The sequence below is a fragment of the Lissotriton vulgaris genome, chromosome 6 (assembly GCF_964263255.1).
Source record: "Lissotriton vulgaris chromosome 6, aLisVul1.2, whole genome shotgun sequence".
Lineage (NCBI taxonomy): Eukaryota > Metazoa > Chordata > Amphibia > Caudata > Salamandridae > Lissotriton > Lissotriton vulgaris.
This window is the reverse complement of record NC_141694.1, coordinates 1,781,259,700-1,781,282,631: the sequence shown is the minus strand read 5'-3', so window position 1 is coordinate 1,781,282,631 and position 22,932 is coordinate 1,781,259,700. Positions and strand designations below refer to the sequence as shown.

General features: G+C 42.1%; 1 protein-coding gene across 2 annotated transcripts in view; it reads left to right on the top strand.

Moving 5' to 3' along the window:
* Positions 1 to 22,932, top strand: part of LOC147709474 (serotriflin-like) — a 356,117-nt gene that overhangs the window by 176,478 nt on the left and 156,707 nt on the right. For both annotated transcript variants that reach the window (XM_086925498.1, XM_086925497.1), the window contains exons 4-5: positions 4,830 to 4,920; positions 12,320 to 12,468. In XM_086925498.1, coding sequence (XP_086781624.1) covers positions 4,830 to 4,920; positions 12,320 to 12,468 — 240 coding nt within the window. The remainder of the gene's footprint in view (positions 1 to 4,829; positions 4,921 to 12,319; positions 12,469 to 22,932) is intronic.

The window sequence follows — 22,932 nt, the reverse complement described above, 5'->3', positions numbered from 1 at the left end:
GTCAGTTGCAGGCACCAATGTAGCACGGTCACATGTAGTCATTGTATCCCCGCATGAAGGCAAAGGCAGACCCACACCTTGCTGGTAACAAACGTTGCGCTAACGACCCGCAGCAGATATTATGGAGTCGAACCGCTCACTCAGCGCCTGGAGACCGTCACGCATTTGCAAGTGAAAGTCCCGTAGGGCGGCCAGAACAGAGCCACATGATAATGGAGGCTGCATCCCCGCATTAACAACAATCCGGGACGGCACTGCGAAGCTGGTGCCTGATGTAGGGAGGGGACGAAGCAGTCAGCGGGCAGGACCGGGCTATCTCCCCCCAGCCGCGGGCAGGCAGATGAGGTCATGCTTACCGCAGGACGGTATAATGGCCGGGGGGGGAGGTCGTAGCAGGAAACAAGCGCCCCTCAGGTCTGCGCCGCCACAAGGAACGCTGAGAGTCGCCACCCGTCCCTCAAGTTCACCGTGCAGCCGGTTAAGTGGCAGAAAAAGGGGCCGGCAGCCTACGGCGAGCCGGATCACTGAGCTTCCACAGCGCGCTCCACAGATCGGGGCAGGAGACCCGTTCCTCCGGGGCTTACCTCACAGCCCTCACATTTCAGGCGCAGGGTGCAGCGGTTGTTCAGCCATCACATCCCAGGCACAGCTGGCGGCAGTCTTCTGTGTGGAGTGCGGTCAGGACCGCACGGCCTGGAGTGGCGCTAGTGGGTCCGGTCACTGCGGAGCCTCCAGGGGCCGGCGAAGAGCGGCAATGAAGCGAGTATCCAGGGCGGGGAGCACCATCACGGACAACTCCGGCATCCGGGCAGGCTGGGACCTCGGGAAAGTACCGGCGTGGTCAGCTCGTCGTCGCGCACATTTCGCCTCCAGGAACGAGGAGGATAGCAAGCAGGATGTTGATGCGGAGCCAAGGGCCGACGGAGCCGGGAGCTCAAGCGTCTGCTCCGGTCGCCATCTTGGCTCCTCCCCCCGACTTTTTCATTCTTGCTTCGGATCTAGGTGTGTCTATGACATCAGAACATCTGTAGATGGGATCACTCCATATGGCCATCTTGCAGAATCTCATGATCGACCTTGTGTTATACTAGGGTCACCCCATAACTGGAGGGATCCTAGGATAGAATATTCCAGGGTTGTTTGCTATCTATTAGGAACACTGCACCAGACTAACTTGCACACGTCTCAGTCCACCTGGACAGTCACACACTGCTTTGTTCAACTCACATATGTCTCTGTTGTAAGAATTGGCAAGTTGATAATTTTTTTCATCGTGTTACATATATTTTATTCTGTGTATTAAAGTAGTCTTCCTATCATATCTTGCGGGTCGCTTCATAGTTTGAATTTTAATTGTGCTTGCTGGTATGAAACCTACTACTTAAACCATTACAGAATCATGGAAATCTATGTCCAGGCTGCAATTTATTCAACCCTAATCACCTTCTCCTTATGAGGGAGAGCTAATTCATGCTGAGAACCGCTAATTATCAGTAAACACTTCCTGCGTCTTTTCTTTAAAGTATGCCAATCCAGGTTTAAATGCCTTCACAGGTGTATTATAAACACATCATTTAATGAAGCAGATAGACTAGTAGTCAGTGCTGGGTTTGAGCTGCTGGTTGCAGGTGACACCCACCAGCACTCATTTGTGGGGACCTGTACTTATTTTCCTTCATCATACTTTGACCAAGAGCAAAGAATAGAGAAAAACAAACCGGGGGAAAGATGAAGGAAGAAAAAGATGGCAACAAATGTGACAAACGGTAAAATCAGGAATCTTTGAGAGTTAGATAAAGAGGCGTGGAGTGTTTTGTGGTGGACTAAAGAGGCATGAAGTGGAATCAAGACTAAGCAGCCTTGATACCAGGCACGCCAACATACAATAGTGCGGCTGTGGGCTTATCAGCAAAACTTTAAGCCCCATCACTTATTCTTTTACAAATTAAGCACTGCTTAGTGTACACTATTGCACAATGCATTTGTTCTTTGTACACTGCTTACATTTACAGCACAAATGTAAACAATGTACTCATACCCTAAAGAAATGATTAAATTAGCATCCCTAGTGTTATTTTCTACTTGAAGGTAGATATGTGGTTCCTCTCTAGATTACTAGCTTTCTAGAGCATCAGTTTTTGGTATTTTCATAACAGGCAAATAGTCTTCCTTTACTGTAATTGGAAGGTAGCCGGAATGATACCTTAATCTGTCGTTTTGTATAGAATTAATGGTATTTCACCATAGTGACTTGAAGGATGTCAAAAAAATGTTCCTAGCCAGGCGTATGGGGAAAAGGGAAGGTACAGAACTCATCAAGCCCACTGTGAGACCATATATAATATTGAGCTCAAGTCCATAATGCCAGCCTTACTGGTTATTAATAACGCTCACCACCATTTTCTGCTGACCGATTTGGATTTAATTTTATTGACTGGTTTTTAGCTGTTCCCAGATTATTTTCAAAGTCTGTTTTTTTAAAGCCCTGTCCCTGATATAATTTTTAGAGCAAGACAGCTTACATTTTACTTTTTTTCTGTGACTTTTATAGTATTTTACGGGAAAAAAAATATTCTTCTGCTGGTAAGGAATTGTAATTTTGAATTAGCTAGGCCTCTCTTGATCTATTTACAAATTCTGTATTCCTCCATGGTTTGCTTCGGAGTTGCAAGCTTTTTTCCAGGAGCCCTAAGACACAGGAAGAAGCTGTTTAAGGATTAGAAAGCTCCTATTTGACTCTTTTGGGGTATGTTTTACAGACAGTTTTCGTCATCATCGATCCTTTGTCTGCAGTCACATTTGCACTTTACATGCTCTATTTTTATATGTTTTGATACCGTATCTTCTTGTTTTAGTCCTAATGTTATGTTTTAACTTACCCATCTTATTAAAGACTTTAGCTGGACTCTATCGTATCTAATTAGAAATGTACATGTATTATTGGTCTGATTTAAATATTCATGTATTGAACTTAATTTTAGGTACACATATTTTATTTAATGTACTTTTATGGCCTCTAATAGCCAATTAAAGAGGTATTGATTGATTGAATGGTATTTGCATATAGGGAATGTAGCTTAATGTTATGCTATGTGTCTTGCTCTCGTTTGCATGCTTGCTTATGTCAGGTTGGATGAAACACCCCGGACGTGCGCTGGATTGTAGAGCCCGCATTTAGAATTTTAAAAACGGTGTCGGCTGTGACAGAGGGATTACAACGTAGCCCAATATCACAGAAAGCAGACCATAAAGCGCCTGAAAGTTTCTGCGCTATATAAAAGAATATATGAAGATTTCTTGTGACTGTCGCTAGACTGAAGTTAGAGTGGCCTTTGAAGAAACGTTGAGTTAGGGCCACACTCGACAGAAAGTAAGATAGCCGCCTTTGCGGCATCAATACGTATATATGGACTCATAGGAAGTTTACGTTATCTCCATATGAGATATTTTAAATATTGTGTGGGATTCTACTATTGTACCCTGAAGAAGGTGTTGGCTTCCAAATGTTGTGCCCACCGAAACGCGCCGATGCCCTTTTTGTTTGAGTTGAAGTGCTCTAAGTTTTTGTGACAACAACTCTGGTGCAAATATGAAATCGGATATCAGAGTATAATATGATATGTGTTACTATGGCATTTATTATGCTAATTGGATTCATCAATTCATTTGGCTTTTTTGTTTCCCACTGATGTACTGCATTGAGTTTTTAATGTGAAGAATTTTGTCTTATATTTTACTGTGTCTGATGTCAAGAGAAGATTAGCATCTTTTAATCATATCTGTGATTTAATACATTGTCTTTTTAACTAATCTTTCCTTTTTTACTCTTGTATGAATGAGTTGTATAGTCAAAAAGGGAATTCTTATTTGACAATTTATGTCAGGTTGGAACCAGGGTTCTGAATTTTGCGAAAACATACTAGTTTCTACTTTCGATAGCATTGTTTCTCAAATCAATATCTGCTCTTATGTCAGTCACCAATCAAAACAAACAACAACATCTACTCCTTTGTGTGCTGCAAAATATTTTAGATGGTCACAGAATCAAACTTGCTATTTTGTGAGGGACTAAAAGTAGGGTCCAACTTGAAGTTATGAAGATTATTTTACGTTTAAAATGTACATTAGTGATGTCAAGATTGACGGACACTTTTTACTCTATCAGTCAGTATTCTCCAATTACTGAGGAAGTGCACACATTTGTACCAGATATGCTGGTTACAAAATGTAATGTTGACCGATTTGAATAGTTCATAATTTAACATTGAAGTAAACGTTTTTAAATACACGTATGCAATGCTAGTCTTACTCTGCATTGTTATAACATAATCCAAAATATAATTTCTTCTTTCATGAGGATTTTATTTTGGCAGTCAAATTTTAGTCCTTTTCTGAGTCTCTGATCAGTCCCAGATCTCGGCTTTGGGAATCTGGTCACTTTAGTTGTGTGGTGTGTTATATGATGGTAGACATGAGGTCTGTCAGTAGTCAGACTTAAAAATGTACACTGCTATTAAATAAAATTGTACCAGAATAAAGATCTTTGCGCCATATCTGTATTCTTATGTTCTTTCTTCTGATTTCTGCTTTGGTTACATAGAACTAGCTTTCAAAATCCATCAGTACCACTGTAATCTGGATTTGGGATTTCCAAATAATCCTTTACCTACTAATCGTTTCTAAAATATGTGGCGTTTAACTTCAATACTCAGACTGCCCAACATATGAAGTGGAAGGACATATCCACCTTTTATCCTATTTATTTTATAAAAATATCCTACTTTCTTTTACAGAAAAATGACAAGAAATTGTTCTATCTTTCACTGCAGGAGTGGAGCAAGGAAGCCGCAGCGACTGCAAAAAAGGTTGCTGCAAAATGCATTTACGAACACAGTTCGGCAAAAGAAAGGACAATTAGCAGTAAGTCCAAAATGATGACATCATACATCATATTCCTATTTTATTGCATTTAACATTTTAGCACGCCAGAGTAGCTGTTTCTATGTGCTTTTTTCCCCGGAGTTTAATATAGCGCGACCTTGACCCGGAAGTATTGGTTATCAGTGCAATTTACATGAACACCAGTTTTGTTACAAACGGACAGATTTGTACTTTGCGAAATTACTGTCTTAATGTTTTAGAGTGGGGCTGTAGATAAGTGGAAAAGAAGAAAATCATATTGCTAAACATGTTCCCATGGAGTGATGTTGCATTTTAAAGATGTTTCCCTATAGTTGAGCAGCCCAATAGGTTTCCTAGGCTACAAGGTGTCCATCCTCAAGGGCCAGGCCTTGATTGTAGAGATATTTCCTTCGCGGCCGCTGTTTCTTATAGGTTGAGTTGACTCAATGTTGACGGTTCTCAGACAGCCGGGGCATAGACTGGTATGTTGTGCTTCGTAAATTCTTGCTAATGTAATTTTACAGATTACTTTGTGGGCCTGATGTCTTTTCTTGCTTGAAATAGGAGACCAATGACTCTCATTCGCTTAACCCTATATTTTCATTGTCCCCAAACTAGTTAATATCTGGCGGGATTTTAGAGACAAGCTTTTCCAATGTGTAGATTCCAGGAGTAAGACCACATTTCTCACAGAGCTCTTGAGTAAACAGTTGTTTTCTTGGAAATGTATGACTAATTTGCTTCTAAGGCCTTCATTACAAGTTGTATAGAACAGGGTCACTAATTTATCACATTTGATAAATTCCATTATAATAAAATGATAGTCACATTGTGAAACTTCAGGATAGGTTTAATAAACACCGACCAGATAAACAAAGTTGAACCACCGGACGCTACAGCCGACGCTCCACTAGTGAGGTCAACACTTTCCGATGGTGACATGGTAGCATTCCTAAAAGAGAACAATACATTTAAAGTGCAAGTTACAACACATCTTCCCATTATAATAACAAAAAGGAAGAAGAGAGAAAGAACAGAAGTAAAGAAGATATGAGAGCAGATTGCCAACAGGATAAGAGCATATGTTAAGGATCGAAAGAAAAAGAGATAAAAAGAACAACAAAGCATAAGGCAAAATATCTAATGAAGAACATAATCTTGCAGATGTGAAGGTGGTCTTCTGGATCTGTCAGGACATCCAGAAAAATGAGAACGAAAACCATGGCAAGGTCTGGAAATACAATGAGGTTGACTGATATGAGCCCTAAAATCCACACCATGCCCATTACAAGATTGTCTGACCTGGGTTTGAAAACCAGAACCCCCATTGCCACCATCCTCAATCCCACCTTAAGAAAGACAGGACATACTCCAAATATCACCATCAAAGAGCATAACAACATTTTTCATAACTTGGATAATGCGTTTTGAACCAAAAAACTTGGATTCACCTTTGGGAGACCACACAGCCTTTTTTGCAAAAACAAGGTCACCCACCTTCTAGTCGCATTTGCGCACACCCATTTTAGCATCAAACCTCTGTTTGTAATCATCATTATATTTCCTAACTCTCGAATCATCTACAGTCTTGTTTCTGTCCAAAACACTTAACCATACAGGATTATGTTTTGAACCAGCAACCCTTCCCCTACGTTTCATAAAGGGAGAGCAACCAGTGATATTGTTGGGTGTGTTCCTGTGTGCCCAGATCTTCTCTCTAAGAACTCCCTTGAGAGGAAAACCAGTCTCAACAGTAGTCTAGGCACAAACTCTCACAAGTCCGTTCATGCTCTCCACTAAACCATTAGCCTTTGGCGAGTAGAGAGCTGTGCGATGGTGGTTGATGGATAGATCTTTCAGGAAATCACTCATCTACTGGGAAGTAAATTGCACACCATTAGCAGAAACCAGAACATTAGGTATTCCTTCAGAGACGAAAATGTCCTTCAAAAATTCAATAATGTTTTTGCTGACAACAGAACTCATACAGCATTCCGATAACCATTTAGAAGTGTAGTCAACCAAAATAACCACAAACCTTTCAGTGGGAGCCAAAACCTCAATGTTATGTTATGTTATAAATTTATACAGCGCACGCTTACGCAAAGGTGTCTTGGCGCTAGCAAACCGGGAAAGCAGGCATAAGGGATTAATCAGTGAATAGCCAGGTTTTAATAGCTTTCCTGAATAGTGCCAGAGAGGGGAGACTTCTGATGCTAAACGGGAGGGAGTTCAAAGCATGGTAGCTCCCACCATAAAGCTTCTGCCACCCCAGTGGGACTCTCTGGGAAAGTATCACCTTTGCTCCTTGTGATCTCAAGCATCTGTTTAGGGAGTACCAGTGCAGTGAACGTCTTAGGAACTGAGGGCCAGCCCCTTGAAGTGCCTTGTATGTAATGCAGAGGGTTTTGAACTTGATCTGTTTTATTATTGGCAGCCAATGCCATCTTTGGAGATGAATACCCACAGACTGGAATTTAGGAATCCCCAAGTCTGGCGGCCACATTTTGGATCACTTGGAGCCTTTGAAGTTGTTTAGTAGGTATGCTAAGATATAGCCCGTTACAGTAATCTAATCCCAAAGGGATTAGAGATGTAACCACCGTAATCCTGATTTCTGAGGGAATCAGTGGAAGAATTTTTTTTTATGGCTTTAAGGATAAAAAAGCTGGAAGATGACACAGTTTTGACTTGAGCTTCAAAGTCAAGTTTCTGATCTATAACCACACCCAGGTTTTTCACTCTGGGAACCGGGGTAGGTGCTGACCCTAGATCATTTGGCCACCAGATTTGTCACCATGACAGGGAGAATTTACCAAATAAAATCACCTCCGTTTTCCCGGAGTTTAATTTAAGACAGTGGGAGCTCATTCAAGAGCTAACTGCTGTCATGCAGTCCCTAAACCTGTTTACTGGTGGTGAAGAGTTTTTAGTGATGGTAACCACAATTTGGGTATCATCTGCGTATGATGTCTGTGCCATCCCAAAATATCTAATAAGAGATGCTAGTTCCAGAACATAAATATTGAAAAGAGTAGGACTTAAGGAAGAGTCCTGAAGAACTCCGCAGGGAAGTGTGAACGATGAAGAGGTCAATTTCCCCTGGGCCACCGATTGTATCCTACCCTAAAGAAAAGAAGATAACAATGTCAAGGCCTTTCTGGAGATGCCCAGCGCCTTCAAGGTTTTTAACAGGGTTTTATGTTCAACCGTCTCGAAGGCCACCGACAAGTCAAGCAACACCAGGGCGGCAGCACCCCCTGTGTCCATGACTGTTCTAATCTCGTTGGTGGCCTTAATAAGTGCCGTTTCGGTGCTATGCTCTGATCTGTACCCAAACTGCACCTCATCCAATAAGTCATGCTCTAGTAGGTACATGGTCAGTTGGTTATTCATAACCTTTTCTACCAGTTTAGCTGGCAGTGGGAGACGCGAGATGGGTCTATAATTTCCTGGATCCAGAGCATCAAGATTAGCTTTTTTTAAAAAAAGGCAGAATTGAGGCTCTCTTCCAAATCAAAGAGAAAGTACCTTCTGTAAACATAGAGTTAAAAATGGAAGTTAACCTCAACCCATGTACCTCCGGGGCTTTTTTAAATATCAAGGGTGGAAGCGGATCATAAAGGGAACCTGATCTTATTTTGGAGATAAGAGTCGTTATCTCAGCTACTGTTACTTCTCTAAATTCCGCAAAAATTGGGTCATTAGGACATAATAGCTTTGATGTATTATGTTTATCTAAATTTGAGTGCGCCCTATTATCAAAGGTGGTGAAAATTTGCTCGACTTTATTTTGAAAATGCTGGGCTAGATAGTTGCAAAAAGCCTGCAAGTGGTTGCTCCTTTCTCTAACCTGGGGCATAGACAGTTTGGTCACCACTCGAAAAAGTTCTTTGGAGGAGTTTTCTGCCTCCTTAATTTCCTTTGAGAAGTAAGTAGCTTTTTCCGATAGTATCACATTTTTATAGCATGCTATTAGTAGGTTGTATCTCCAAGAAATTTATATTTAACCTCAAGGAGTATATTACAGGCATCTACAGTAGCGATTTTATTCAGGGTGGATTTAGCCTTATTTAGTTCTTGTAATGCTGAGGGGGATTTGGATGAGAAATATTTGTGTTCTAGGGTTTTAATTAATGTTAGGGTGTCTTTATATTTGCCATTTAATAGCTTCTTTTTCTTTGATGAGTAAGCAATAGTGAAGGCTCTTAATGATGCCTTAAAAGCATCCCAATTGTTGTGAGTAGAAGTATCCAAAGATTTGTTAATATCAAAAAATATATTGATGAAAGCGGTCGCTTCTGAGATAAAGGTGCGATCTGATAAAAGATGATTGTTAAATCGCCAGCGACCTTGTTTGCAAGTGGTGATGGATAAATCAATAAATGTAGAGACAGAAGCATGATCAGAAATAAAAATAGAACCAATTTCTGGTGAGTGAAGACAAGGTAATAAAGATTTGGAAATTAAAATGTAATCAATACGAGACTTTGTATGATGTACAGGAGAAAAAAAGGTAAATTCTGAGGCATCAGCATTACAAGTTCTCCAAGAGTCAAATAAAGGACTAGATGAAATGGCAGATTGGGAAGATTTGTGGGTTTTGTCAGGTTAAAATGTACACTTGGATTTCCTGTCTGCAAAGGGGTCCAGCCAATTATTAAAGTCACCACCAAGCACAATATTCGAATTGGACATTGATAAAAGTTTCTTTTTTATAATTTGCCAAAATTCCAAATCAGGTTTAACAGGACCATAAATATTAAAAAATTAAATTTGCACTTTGTTAATGTTAGCATCAACCAACACCCAACGACCATATAGATCACATTCTGATGACAATATTTGAGCATTAATAGATTTATGAAATAATATAGCAACACCTCCATGACGGTCAATAGAAGGTGAAAAAACAATTTGACTAGCCCATTGGTGTTTAAGTTTAAGAGACTCTGCATCATTGCAATGGGTTTCCTGTAAGAAAGCAACTTAGGCATTAAATTTAGCTAAACGAGACAATACCTTTTGACGTTTGACAGGATGACCTAGACCACGAACATTCCACGCGACCACATTAACCATGATATTGGATTATGGGGTAGATGAGGAAACAGAAACACAAAACTGCAGAATTAACAAAAAAAAAGGAAAAAAGGGAAGGCATTATTTTTTATGTGATGATACAAATACATTTTGACTCTAAAACATAGACAATAAGCGAAAAAGGTGAGTTAGAAAAATTAGAAGAGCAGGAAGGAAAGAAAAAGAGAAGAAAAAAAAGAGATAGAAGTAGGAAATCAGCAAACAGATCAAAGAATATCATCCAGATCTGTGAGAACAAGAGGGATCGAGATGAAAGGGACATAGTGACGCCAGAGGACATGAGCTATAGTATCAGGTAGAGGAAAATGGGGATACAGAGAACCTGACACGTAAAAGTAGAATGTAGAGCATCAGAAAATTCTAAGTAGGCAAGTTTATTTGGGAGCAATTTAATAATCTTGTCAAAAAAGGAAAAGTCATGGATTAGTGTCCATGCCATAAGATGTCAGGTAATGGAGAAAGAGTTTAAGTTTTTCCGGATGGTCAAAGGAACGTGACCATCCATTATGTGTAATTTTGCAGAGACAGGGATAGAGAATTCCATACTGGATGTTAAGGTGTCGCATTGGAGGTCGTAGAGCCAGAAATTCTTTGCGTCAGGCGTTTGTTGCATTGGAAATATCTTGAGATATGAAGATATTGTCGACCGACCAAATAAGACGGCGTTTAAGTCTAACAGCTTTCAAGACTTGCATCAATTCGGTGAATTCCAGAAAGAGCATTATGATTCCACGTGGTTTAGTGGCAGTGGGATGGAGACGGCCTAGACGATGTTCCCTTTGTATATTAAGAGGAGTTGACAATGGCTGGAGATCTAGAAGTTCTGGGAGGAATTTTTGCAAAAAAGATACCATGTCAGACCCTTCAATAATCTCCGGAAGACCATAAAGGTGTAGGTTATTACTGCGATTACGATTTTCAAGGTCCTCAGTGTGGATTTTTAACTTATGAATCTCTTGTTCCCACGCTGGAATCTTTGAAGAGACATCCTGTATGTCACAAACTCGTTGTTCAAGATCCAGAACTTTTGCTTCCATAGTCATCCATCTCTCCTCAATCTGTTTTAATGGTTCATTAGTAGTGGCCATAAAGGGCTGCAGACCACGCACTTCCTCCAATATAGAGTCCAAAACTGGATTTTGCGAGGAGAGTATAGGAGAAGGTGGATCATTTTTGTGTCTTTTTGGTTTTGTACCAGTTGAGGACGATCTAGCACTCTGTAGATCGTTAGCCATGTCAATGACTAAACGAAAATCACCTTAGGAATTGAGAGACGATGATGAAAAGCTTAATAAAATGTCTCAACAAACAACGATGCAGTGAAAAAACAACTTGTTCCAAATGAAGTCAACGAGGTCACAGCAATGAAAACTTCCAAATGCAGAGATATACAAAAAGACTCAACATTCATCCACAAAATAGTAGGTAATATGCATTTAAAATGGCTTAGTAGAAACCTTCTGTGCTTGAAAGAAACTTGCAGCAGAGAGTTAATGAAGATGAAGTAAACGCGATCTCCGCAGCCCAAAATGGCAGCTGTGTATATTGCTTATGAGGAGGAGACTGCCGTTATAAAAAACTGGCACCGCATGAGAAAGTAGGTGGGAAGAGAAGACAGTCAACTATTCCAAAATAAACTGGCAGGCGCACTAAAATAAATATTGTTATCGTAATTAATGACCTTTCAACCAAGCTCCATTAATTATGGGGCATCAAAACAATCAGTCACTAGGAGATGAAGGCGCAGCCACAATTTTGCTCTTAATAAGCAGTAGAATTTTGCAGGGTTTGCAAAACATGTTGATGCTGGCATAAAATGTGAGTGGCACATGAAGAAAGAATCCAGTCACCTAAGCTATAGAGCACAACTGTATGTGTGAAAGTCTTTGGGGAAAACATCAGCCCAAATGAAGCATTCCTTGATGGTAATTTGCGGATAATAAAACCGCCACACTGAGGAGAATGCAAGCGCCAGCGCCGAACACAAAATGACGGGGGCCCGTGATTTAGCTGAAGGAATTCACTGCCGCAGCAAAAGGGGTCAAAATAGGCAGCGGGAGCAGTGAAAATATATCAAGACTGCTCACCGCATCTTCATGTATTCATAACGCCGGCCGTAGGACAGGAGACCAGGCGTACGAGACTCGCTCCCAGCAACGCAGTCCCGCGATGAAGCGGAGCTCAAAGAAAAGCCGCCATGACACAACGGCGCGCAAGCCACGACCCCTTCACTCCATATTATGAATGGAAATGTAAACTGGTGGTAGCAGGGGTCAACCTTGCGTGCTTTTAATGAACATTGTCTTGTTTTCAGCTTCCATCTGTGGGGAGAACCTAGCTAATGCAACTGCCATGTTTTTGTCGTGGGAAAGTTGCATCCAACTGTGGTTTGACGAGAACAAGGATTTCAAGTATGGTACCGGTGCAACGCGAGCAGGGGCGAAGGTGCTCCATTACACCCAGGTATGCAAATCTTGAGCTCTTTATTAATTTCTCTTATGGACTAACTTTGACCAGTTCTTTCGTCAAAAAAATGTAAGCCCAATTGATTTGAAATGAAAGCACTAAGAACGCATGCTTAGTATTGCAATGTGGTTTAACAGCTAAAAATGGCCCTATATTCTGAATTTCTTTAACAGCACACCGTGATACAATAAAAAAATAGATATCATAGGGTTTAAGGAACAAAAGGGGCATATGTACAAACCCCTATCGCCAATGCACGGGAACGTCACTTATCATGACGTTTCTGTGGCGATAGGGGCTTCAACTTATTTACAAGGCAGCTGCCTTGTAAATAAGACCCCCTTTCACGCTATGCTCTGCATGAAAAGGGTGAGCAGTGGGTGTTGCAGTGGACGTTCCATCACAAAACACCCATTGATTTTGACGCTGCCCCCTTATTCACAAGGGTAGCGTAAATAGGAGGCAGCACCAAAATTAAAGGCCAGGAAATCCTGATTTTAACTTGCCGAAATGTTGCTTTTTCCATGTGTGCTGCCTTGTGTTATAGGGAAGCTCCGACTGCCTTGTCCATTAACTCATCCCCGGGTCAAGAGAGGGAAAAGCAGAGATGCAAGGGACTGTTCCAAAGTCTGTAGAATTGAGGGACAAACCATTGTTCTTGTCTACAGTCCACTTGGCGAGAGTGAAACTGAAGAGGGGTTCATCAGAAATGAATCCTCAATAGGCCCCCATACAGACACTGCAGATATTGGTTCTGGGCGCCATTGTAGAGTCAGGCAAACCTGGGCCTGAGTTTTCCTTGCAATAACAGGTCTTGCTATGCCCCAGGTAAGGAGCAATGATTATGGGGATATGTTTAATCCGGTGACTCTGCATTTTGTTTTACCTCTTGTTTTGTGAATCTTTTTCTCAGTAATGCCTTTGATACAGTTAATTCATCAGGTTCCTCCCTCACCGGTGGCATTTCCCTGGGGGGGGTGTCATTTTGGTGTAGGACGTGGCGTATCCTGCTTAGAAATATTAGAAAAGTTTATTATGGGGATATATTCAGGCACCTTCTGGTCCGCAAATATCCCAAATTGAATCGCCTGAGGCTTTCTCCGCTCCCCCACTCACTGCCTCTCAGCCCCTGCAGTGCGGCTTCTAGGGTGTGTGGGACTCTCCTAACACTGGAGCCGACTACCACGGGCTCCCGGTGTGCTCACCGGATGTTGCTGTGTCTCACAGTGTCATGGAGTTTCACAGGTGTGGGGTCGTTGGGTTGTTCTCGGTCTTAGTGGTTGCTGCCTTGCGTGCTGAGAGTCTGCGTCGCTCCGTGTGATTCAGGGCTGCACCATCGGTAACAGCTACTTCACTTCTGCTGCAGGTCGCCACTGGAGATGCAGAGGGGGCATCGCCGGGTCTCATTGCTCCTCCGATGCAGTCTTCCAGGGGCCCACTTCTGATTTCGCAGCACACGCTCTGTTACAGAAAAAAGCCAGTCCGCTCCGCCCCATGCACCATTTTGAGGCACGATCGCCTGGCTAGTTTTAGCCGATTGCATGGCACTGAAGCAGTTTGGGGGAACGGCGCCCAAAGCGGCAGACGGTCCCAACCCTCCGATGTCAGGAGTGAGTTTTTCCTGCTGGTTTTGGTGTGATGAAGCACTGCGCTTTGCAGCTGTGCTTGGGGCTGCCACGGAGCTTCAGCTCCGAGCAGTCATTATGGAACCAGCTCCTCCTCCCACTGACATAAACAATTCTTAAAAATAATTATGTTTTGTAACTTCCATGTGTGCTGCATTAAGCAGCACACATAGAACTGACAAAATGGCATTTCAGGATTGTTTATTTGAAGGAAGGGACACCTTCGCACACATAAACAATCCTCCCCAGCACGCAGACACCCTTGCACCATGGTGCAAAGTTGCCTTGCTTGGCGCTCCTCTTGTAAGTGTAGCACCAGCGCAGGGGGTAACGCAAGGTTGCACCATATCCTTTTAAATATGGCGCAGCCTTGAGTTTTTGAAGTGGCGGAGTGAGGCGTTAATCCATGATGGCGAACGCCTCACTCCGCCACTTCTGTTACACAGATCCCCCAAAGTTTTAGAACTTGTGTAGAATTTTTGGTGCGTTAGTGCATATTATTCTGAAACAGCACACCCTTGATGGAGGGACTTTTCTGATTCAATAAATACTTAATTCAGAACCACTTCAAGCTAATCTATGGAAAAAGTGTATGTGTAAACAGTCCAATAAAAGGTATAAAAGATTTTCCGTGATGGGGCTAATATTCATTTTGAATGGATGCTCACATGTCAGATCAAAGGTTGGTTAATTTTATTCATAATGAACACTGGCATACAGCACCAGATTGCCAACACTGCAGTCACCTGTGTGAAGCAGTCGTCTTTGACAATGAGGACTACCCTCTGACACGTAATTAGAACAAGCACATTGATCAACTGGAAATAATTGTGTACTGATCACCCTGCCACCTCGGTACTACCAGGTGTTAGTCAGAGCTTCAAGGAGATGTTCTGAAGGCCAGTCTACTCATAAATTTCTTGTAGTATGTGAATACACACTCATCACTTGATCCATATTTATTGTGGATATCCTGAAGAGTAAGGGAGCAGAGGTGCCATTACAGTGGTGGCTGGTAGCTATTGGGAGGTGGGGCACACATACGTGTGTTAAAAAAAAGAGAAAATATATAAATAAACGGGCGCATACAAATACAATTAAAATATATTAATAAAACACTCACCTCACCACAGGACCTCCTCACTACAGATCTTGCCACAACTGCAGTACAGGCCCCAGCAACTCCCTTGACCAATCCTGGTGCTGCTCTCACCAGCGTGCGGTCAGGCCCTTGACTGGAGGGAGCGGCCTGTCTCGGCGCTCCTCAGCGCTCTGGAGGCCGCTCTTGCACTTTCACTAGCCTGACTTCTTAACACAGCTCGGTTAGAGGTTGCAAAGTGCACATGCCTTGCCTCTTGTTGCGTTAAAGCCGTCCAAAGGGACACGCGCACTTTGATAGGTGCACATACAGCCCCCCCCCCCTTCTGCCTGCTGCTGCTCACACTAAGCCCAGCCCTGTCCTGACTCTCGGTTCAAGACGGCAGGCTGGAAAAAAAGTGGTAATAAATGGACATTTTATCTTCTACCTCAGGCCTCGGAGACATTTAACCGGGGCGACGCTCCACCACTCCAACAGAGGAGCTGCACCTGTGCCATTATTCTCTAGACCTGCGCTTTGGGGCCACACTCGGCTTACACGGTTAATGCCACGAGATGATCCCAGAAGTGACTTTCCCAGTAGTACACTTTTAAGTCAGGCATTTGAAAATACCTTTTGATTTTAGTTAAATGAAATGAATAATATACCTTCAGCCGTCTTTCAGTCAGACCTCTTCATTCATTGGTCTATTGTTGTGTAATTCACATTTTTCTTCCATCTATTACAGCATACAGTGAGGGCCCATAGGTGAGACCAATTCAGCCACTCCATGGGCCTCATTTATGAAAAGTGACGCACCGCTGCGTGAATACAGCGATGCGTCACTTTTCACTGCGCACTCCTTGCGACACCAATGATGCGTCATATTTAATGTATGACGCATCATGTCGCAAGGAATTACAGATACGTCAGTATTTCTGATGCATCTGTAAGCGCAAAAGTGACGCATTGCTGGAGTGTGTCACAAAAGTGACGCAACTCCAGCAATGCGTCCTTTCACCTGGGGAAAGCCCCATGTGAAAGGGCTTGCGTCAGTCTTACGCCTGCTGTGAGGCAGGCGCAAGATTTTGACGCAACAGCATCCTAAAAGTGACGCAGTGAAATCTCATAGATTTCACTGCGTCACTATTACGAGGCTTTCTGCGGGGGAACGCCCCCTCTGCATACATTATACCTGACGCAGGTATAATGTGGCGCAGGGGTTTAAAAAGTGACGCATCTACCTAGATGCGTCACTTTTTAAATATGGCGCAACAAGGCGCATGTTTTACGCCCCCGATGCGTCACAAAAAGTGACGCATCAGCAGCCCAAAACTGACGCAAGGCCTCATAAATGAGGCCCCATAACTTTACTGTGAGTGACGGAATTCTGCCCTTTCACAAGTAGCACATCTACACACGAAGTAGCTTCACGCAATGGCTTTCAGCCTGTTGGCTTTTAGCTTATTTTCTGTTTTATGTTGATGATGGCATGCAGCTTCCCAACAATGAAGGTTTGCAATAACTATGACAAAACAAAACTAGCATTACTAAAGCAAAACGGCAGGCAACAAATGGTTTTGTTAATGCTTCGTCTTAGTTTAGGTCTGGCGGTAGACAAGGTGTTTTGATTGCAATAAAATTATATGTGTATTATGCTTACTCAAAAGGCCTTTTACTCAGTCCTCATCATCTATTGATCTACTTTTGTGCCATTCACATTTTTCTACTGCCCAATTCAGCCACGGTATGGGGCAGTGGTTCAGAACACTTTCAGCCACTGGCTTACTTTACTGTGAGCAATGGTATTCTGCCTTTCAGAAGGAGCACATATACATACAAAGCAGTTATCTTAAGCCTACTATAGCAGGATGTGCTTTTAGAGACAAAACATATTTTTACTTTTAGCCAGTTTTTATTTTTAGATTGATCAGGGCATGGCAGTTTTCTCAAAAATAAAATTTTGCAAAAACTATGTCAAAACAAAACAAGCATTGACAAGGCCAAAAGGCGGGCACCCAGTGCACAAACATATTTACTTTGACAATGCTTATTTTACTTGAGGTCTAGTGTTAGCCAAAACATTTAGATGTTATTAAAAAAGTATGTATAAGGCGTTTACTTAGAGAGACTTTTATACATCCCTCTTCATCCATTGGTCTGTTATTGTGTCACTCAAATTTTTCTTCCACCACCTACAGCGTAATGCATGAGGCAACGGTTCAGCCCACTTCAGCCATTGGCTAGCTTAACTCTTAGGGCCCGAGTCTGATGCGGTTAGGAATGGCCCTGTCCATCAGTCGGAGCCATCCTAACCACACTGGACTTGCTCGTTTCTGTGCCGGCCTTTCAGACACAGAAAGGCATTGGGAAATTGTCTTTGGGGGCCCCTAGCAGGGCCCCCATGGGTGTGAGTCTGTCGAATAGCGGCTGATGGGGCACACCGATGTTGCCTCCTATTGATCCCTGCACCTGGTGGCAGGCACCTTGGGGATCATGCCACAGGGTGCAGGGATGAACTGCCCCTCTGCACTTAACAATGCGAGCATGCAGTCCGTTTGCAATTCATGCTCCCATTGTTAACTGTAGGAGTGCAACCGAATAGGATTCCAGCATCCTACTTGTAGGTCTGGAACCAACGGCAAGAGGTCATTCAGTTCCAGTTCCTGACCGATGTCAGACAGACTCCAGTCCATCTGACATGAGAATCAGCCCCATAGTGTGAGAAAGTAATCCTTTTGGCCCTGATTATCCGATTTATTTTGACTGATACTGGAGGTACCTAACTCTGACCGTGCCCTGGGTTCTTCTACCCAGGCCCAGGGCTGGTGCTCTGATTAAAAGGTATATGCTAATTAGGGTTAATTACAATGGGTACTAACAACCTACCTGTAAGTCCATAGTATAAGGCAGGACATGTAGGTTTAGAGGCTCTGCAGATATAATACACTCAAGTGGGCACTGCTGTGTTGCCTGCAGGAATTTTAAAAGTCAGCCCAGTTTTACAGCTGCTTTTAAATTGAAATTATATGCAAATTCGAATTTGGAGTTAAAGGTACTTCTAAAGAATTAAACTACCTTATATTACGCACCCCTAAGGTCTACTAACAGTGCCCCCAGGGTAGGGTCCCATGTAAAAATAAGAAGAAACATTTTAAACAATGTTTTGTATGCCCCTGTGAGGGAAAAACTACACATTTAGTTTTTTTCCGATTGTATCTTGTTAGCTCCATAGGATAACGTCGGAATACTGTAATAAAGTATAAGTATTGACAGGAGTGAGCTAAAATAATATTGCAAGGACTTAAAAGATAGTAATGATAAATCCAACTTACCCGTGGGGGATTTATGTTAACTAGTGCAGAAAAGAAGTTTCTTTTCTGTAAGCCAAAATCCAGCCTTCTAGTAGCCTTTCCTGGTTGGCCAGCATGTGACAGGCTTAGCCAAATTGCTCTGATGAGCTGATAAATGGCCTGCATATAGACAAATGATATCTGATCGGGGGAGAGCGGCAAAGAGCAGGCAGGAAGGGGGCTGGGCAACAAAACTGGAGTTCAATGAGAGCAGGACAGGAAGGATGCAAGCCATGCCTACCCCCTCTTTCTGTAGCTCCCAGACAGATGGTAGCCACTGGAAAGGAATTGGTAGAGGTCTGGATCAGGAGTATTAAGGGCAATGAGCAATACCAGTAGGTTGGCTTAGCCAGATCTTAACCCAAGGAGAAAATGTCTCCATCTTGAATTTTGCAATACAGTGCCTTGTGGGAAAATATTATGACACACTTTGGAGGAAGCTGTCATTCTTTTGGGTGGCACCCTGTACCCACTAGTCAAGGGTGCCCGCCTATAATCATCCCACAACACTCAATAAATATGGGAGAGCTGCATATGTTCTCAGATTCTCAGCCTGATACTACAAGACAAAGGACTGCCCAATAGGACCCTGGCCTTCACCAATAAATCTGCATGATTGCACCTGTTGCACACTGAGGAACTACAGCCCTAAGAACTTTGCCTTGGTTCAAAAAGAGGAGTGGACCATGTGAAAGCAACAGGTTAAAAGAGCTCCACCTGCATCTTCTCCAGCAAGTATAATATATCTGACTACCTTGAGCTGGACTTTAAAAGAATTTGGCCATGTGCAATGTAGGAGATGTAGTTTCAACTTCCGGGAAGCAACTCAGAGACTCCGGAACCTTGGATTCCGTTTCTGGCAACTTTGAACTATCCGAAGACACTTCAAGAGCGCCTCCTGAAGTTTGGAGAACTTTGCAAAAAGCTCCATAAGGTGAACGACCCGACAGTGAGAGTCAGGACGACTAAACCCAACGTGATCCGGCCTGGACTTCCAGGAGTTGACAGATAGCTTCCACTGAACCAAGCTGGCGAAGCCGCAGGGAATCCCGACTGCTGGAGCGGCCTGCTCGACATTGAGAGAAAATCCTCTAGAAAAGGTTTTGAGTGCGAAGGTAAAATTTTGACCAAGGCCTCCCACTTAGTGTATCTGACCAAGTCTCCATTCCAGTTGACCTCAAACTTTGACTTTGTCCGAGTCAAGCATGAACAGTTGCCACACTTTGGCGCTATTGTGTTTTTAAGCACTAGAAAGTGTTTCTTCTTTAGAAATTCATATCTTCAATTTCCTACATTGGATATTTGCCATTTTGGTGTTATTTTCAAGATAAAATTTTTTCCTATTTTTATAAATTGGTGTTGGATATTTATTGTGTGTTGTGTCTTAATAATTGCTGTATTGGAGTTTTTAAATGTGTTACACAACTATCTTCCAAGTTAAGCCTGCCAACTCGCTGCCAGCTACCAAGGGCTGAGCAAGGGAATACTTTATAGAGATCTTGACTGGGCCCTATATTGTATTGGTGGCCTTACTGCTATTGGTAGGTGCACACTTATCCGAATAATTATCCACCTTCAAACAGTTAGTGATTGCAATATGCCATTTAACAAGGAGCACATCAATACACAAAGTATTTGTTCTAAGTCCAAGGGACTACTATGGTAATGTATGCTTTTTAAAACAGAATACCTATTTTGCTTCTAGCTAATGTTTTTTTCATAGCTTGATGAGGGTCTTTTTACTAAACAATAAAGTTTTGCAAAAAACCATGGTAAAACTAAACAAGCATTGACAAAGTCAAAAAAGCTGATGGCCAATGCCACGCCCCCTTGGGTTTGGCAATGCTGTTTTTTTTAGGTCTGGCATTAGTCAAGAATGTTTAATTTGAGCAAAATCACATATATATTAGATACACGGATTGTAAGGCAGTCCTCTTTATCAATTGGTCTGTTATGTCATTCACTATTTTTGTCTGCTCACTATGGCATGTAGAATGAAAACAAGGGTCACCCCCTTTTGCCACTGTCTAACTTTGCTATGAATTAAGGTGTACTGTTCTTTCCCAAAGGGCATATCCAAACACAAAGAAGTTCTCTTGAGAGCAGGGGATGACTATGAGAAAGTGTGCTTTGGGAGGACAAAAATATTTGTGCTTTTAGATCCTTTTTTTATATTGGTGGTGGTCTGGCCAGCCGCGGTCGGTAGTGGGAGTATCTGCCTGGCGGTGACGTGGGGAAAGGGAGGGGCATGGTGGGGGCTAGTAATCTATGGATTATGGAGGTTTACAGGTAAGTAAACATATAAATAAATAAAACTAATTTCGTTGCATGCACTGCATCCCCAAATGCGATGCAATGTAAAAAAGTTGCAAGTATAAAAATGCCGGCCTGCATTGTTTAAAATTGAAAAATTTCAATAAAGGTGGAATAAAATATCTTCTCAGATATATATAAAACTTAAACAAAAACACTATATGTATGGTTGATTGTTTAGACACATTAGCACAGAGGCAAAACAGTAGATTATTGGACCAATTGTTAGCAGTCGGGAAGCTTATCAGGCTGTGGAATAGATTTAGCCTAAAGGGTGTTAAAAAAACTCTTTGCTGGGCATTAAAAACAGTAAAAAGCGACAGTTACTTGGAAAAGGTGGTTAAAAACCATTTGGTTCTGTTGTACAGTTGGTTTGACCAATTCCACACACAATCTCGAAACCTCCAGTTTATTTAAAGACTTTGGGGCATATTATCAAGGGGGTTTATCTCCGCTTTTTTGGCTTTAAAAGCCAAGAAAGCGGAGATAACATTATCTCCCTATTACCTAGCTGTCGCTAACACCAGTTAGCGACAGCTAGTAGGAGATAGCGACCATCTTGGGCCCCACTTTGCATGTCAGTGATATTTATCACTAATGACATGCAAAGTGGGCGTGCCAAGATGTTAGCGACTGGAAACAGTCGCTAACATCGCTATCTCCTATTACCAACTTTTGGAGATGTTCGCGCTAAGCGCGAATATCTCCAAAAGCTAACACCTGCCCTGAGCAGTTCTTAGCCATGTTATCCAATGGGAGGTGGATAACATGGCTAAGAGCATTAGCTCGGTAATGCATGAATATCGCTGACTTTTCAGCGATATTCATGCATTGCGGCCGATTTTTATCGCATTTGCGATAAACCTTGGTAATACCAAGGTTTATCTGCGATAAAAATCGCCGCAGCTCAGCAGTACATTTTTGTCTCTAACCAAGCAATAGCGATAATTATCGCTATTGCTTGGTAATATGCCCCTCTGTTTTTAGTGCTTTCCTCGAAATGGTTTTTAAAGATTCAGATTGATCATACAATTCCAGATGAAGCAGGACTGGCTGAATCTTGATCAAATCTATTAAGTAATTAGCTCCCAGTTCAGAGTGACATACAAAGTTTGAACAGCTAGAAGGGAGTGCTAAAAGATTTTTTTAAAAGGCATTTTCCAACACCTGTAGTGATTCAACATTAGCATGTCACCATATTTCATAACCATACATTGTAAAAGTTCTAAATGTGCATAGTATATGGTTAGCATTTCTTTCGGTTGGATATTCCCCAATTTCCTTGCAAAATTACGAAGGGCCATGATAGATTTAACAATTTGCAATCTTCTCGAGTTAATAGCACTTTTCAGATTCCCTTCAAAGTCAAATAAAATCCCCAAATAGGAGAAGGTCGGAGTTAAAGGTAAAATATTATTTCTTATAAAAATGTTGTGGCATTTAGTTGAATTACGACCCACTTTCATGACCAATGTCTTACAGATATTATTCATAACCCTAAACTTTCCATAAAAATGACAAAACTGTCAAGAAGACTCTGCAGAGCCAGAAGGGTGCTCGCCAGAAGTACAGTGTCATTCGCATAAAGCGGAACGGGTAGTGGCTGATGCTTAACTTGTGGCAGATCCATGCTCGTACTTGCATGTTTGTTGCCCAGATCATTAATATACAGGTTCAATAAAAAAGGGGCCAATACGCACCCTTGGCGAACCGCTTTTTCAATTCTAAAGGGGCATGTTCACTCACCATTTATACCCAAACGTACCCTTGCATAGCTGTTTGATTATAAGTGTCTTAGGAATTTAATAATATTACAATAAATACCCATTGAGCTCATTACAAACCACAACTTTTCGTGGATTACACAATTTAAAGCTGATGATAAATCAACAAAAAACATGCACAGGTTGCCACTTTTGGCATTCGCATATTTACCCATTAGCAGATTCAAATTATTAGCTTGCTCCATGGTGCCATTTCCTAGTTGGAATCCATATTGTAAGTCAGAGATTTTATTATAGCAATCTGCCAAGCTTTGTAGTCTGGCCAACAGAATACGGCCAACCACATTTACCAGCAAATCTAGTAAAGA